Here is a 2,500-nt window from a genome sequence, read left to right as displayed (position 1 = left end):
AGATCGCAGTTTGGAAAGGAAGTGCCTGTAACTGGAGAACACTCCTCCTCATCTAGCCCATTGGAGAAGCCTGGGCTCTCTCTCCCTCCATGTATCTCTGGGTTACATCTGTTTGAGTTTCCTTATTTCTGTGTAGAACTTTCCTTGATCCTCTACTTGCGGCATGGGTAAGCAATCTTCATCATGCATGTATTGAGGGTAGCACTGTGGAGGAAGGGAGGGGATGGCTGTGCGCAATGAAGAGCGCATTCCATTCTGTGCAGGCGCACAATTACGCACGGCGCAAATCTCATGCATTGCTGTTTTTCTGCAGATGTTCTGCACATTCATAGGATATGATTGCAGCCTGACTATTGTGTGTTTATATTAGCATAGTGATTCTGGCTGAAAGTATGTGTTTGGGGGGCTTTGTTCTGTGCCAGCTCTGTCCTGGGAAAGTGAAGGAATGTGCATGCATAGAGAAATGTCACGCATACATTCACCTAATGTATAAATATATCTGTGCCATCCAGAGCAAGCCTATGGAGAAGTCAACCAGCTCGGAGGGGTTTTTGTCAATGGAAGACCTCTGCCCAATGCCATCAGGCTGAGGATAGTGGAGTTGGCCCAGCTGGGGATAAGACCTTGTGATATCAGCAGGCAGCTACGAGTTTCCCATGGATGTGTCAGTAAAATCCTGGCCAGATACAACGAAACCGGCTCCATCCTACCTGGGGCTATCGGTGGGAGCAAGCCCAGGGTCACCACCCCCAATGTGGTGAAGCACATCAGGGAATACAAACAAGGAGACCCCGGGATCTTCGCCTGGGAAATCAGGGACAGGCTGCTGGCTGACAACGTCTGTGACAAGTACAATGTTCCTTCTGTCAGCTCCATCAGTAGGATTTTGAGGAATAAAATTGGGAACCTGTCTCAGCCTAATCAATATGAAAGCTCCAAGCAGCCATCACAAGCAACTTTGCCATATAATCACATTTATCAATACCCCTATGCGAACCCAATATCACCTGGATCGACAAAGATGGGAAGCCATCATCCAGGAGTACATATGCCGGCGGGACATGTCAGCATTGCGAGGTCCTGGCCGTCGGCTCACTCTGTCAACAACATCTTAGGTATACGCACCTTTATGGAACAAACAGGTGAGTTGGTGGAAAGTACTAACCGACTCATCAGGTTGCTGTCATGCGTGGGGTCATTGCTGCAAACTGTGTGTGAGTGTGACTTTGGGTTTTCTGTGTGTATGATTGTACCTGCTGTGTGTTTGTGTATATATCTAATATCTCCCTCTCTCTGTCTCTCTCTATCTATCTATCGATCTATCTATCTATCTATCTATCTATCTATCTATCTATCGATCGATCGATCGATCGATCGATCGATCTATCGATCTATCTATCTATCTATCTATCTATCTATCTATCTATCTATCTATCTATCTATCTATCTATCTATTGGACTGTATAACAGGAATTGTCTTATTATTGTATAATGACAATATCAGAGCTCCAAAGCATCTGTATTTATTTATTTATTTGTTCATTCTATCATTTATTTATTTATTTCCCCTGGGATACATTCTTCTTTAACCAAATTAATTAACCAATAAATGTATTTCCCAAACGCGTTCCTATCAGTGCAGGTTTTCAACATATCCATGACTCAGCGCAGATGGTTAAGTCTAAAAAGACTGATATACTAATTATACTAATTAAGTCACCTGTGGCCAAGCATGCATATACTTAAAACCCTGGAATGTTAGGGTGCACTGAGGACTTTGAGAACCTCTGCTGTTTTCTATTACCTGAGAGATGTTCATATTTGAGCCTTTGTCCCTACATGGTGGATGTGATATTAGGGGGTAATTGATCTCTGCATGTTCCCTGTCCAGTATTTGCACACCGCTGAGAGACAAGGTGCCAAAATCTCGCTACTAATGACGTCTAGTTGTTTTTGTCCCAACTGAGAGCAAATATTTTAAGTTTTAAGTTTACGTTATAAGTATAAGTCCTTGGCAAATCTAAATGCACAAAATGAAATTCATACTATTAAATAAACTATTGTAAAAATCATGGGGTGGCAAGTTGTTGTTTTTTATGCAATCTATCTATCTTTTTGCTTTATTTACATTTTCATGTGAGCATCAAATTTGAATGGAATACATAACACTTTAATAAATCAAGGAGATTTATACATCTCTGCTTCCACAATTTGTGAATAGCCTGTGTTGTTAAATGGCAAACATAATTTTCTATCTATCTCTCTATCTATCTATCTATCTATCTATCTACAGTATGGTCGACATTATCTCATTGGCTCTTCCATAGAAGGAAATATAATTGTTATAAAATAATGAGACCAATTTTTTTCACTATTTCGTAAGACATTATTCCTTTGATTTGGATTATTGGTGGAGGTTGTATCCATGTTATGAATATTGTATGTGATGTGTAGTAAAATACTAAAGATAGATAGATAGATAGATAGATAGATAGATTTA

The 2,500-nt window shown here is 40.4% G+C and overlaps 1 protein-coding gene across 1 annotated transcript in view; it reads left to right on the top strand.

Annotated features, from left to right (window-relative positions):
• The first annotated feature begins 163 nt into the window (after window positions 1-163).
• Window positions 164-2,500, top strand: part of PAX1 (paired box 1) — a 12,002-nt gene continuing 9,665 nt past the window's right edge. The window contains exons 1-2 of the mRNA XM_083174881.1: window positions 164-167; window positions 513-1,142. Of these exons, the coding sequence (XP_083031007.1) occupies window positions 164-167; window positions 513-1,142 (634 nt within the window). The remainder of the gene's footprint in view (window positions 168-512; window positions 1,143-2,500) is intronic.

Source organism: Crinia signifera, chromosome 3, assembly GCF_055691185.1.
Source record: "Crinia signifera chromosome 3, ASM5569118v1, whole genome shotgun sequence".
Classification (NCBI taxonomy): Eukaryota; Metazoa; Chordata; class Amphibia; order Anura; family Myobatrachidae; genus Crinia; species Crinia signifera.
Note: the sequence above shows the minus strand (reverse complement) of the source record. Positions and strands in the feature narration are given on the sequence as shown.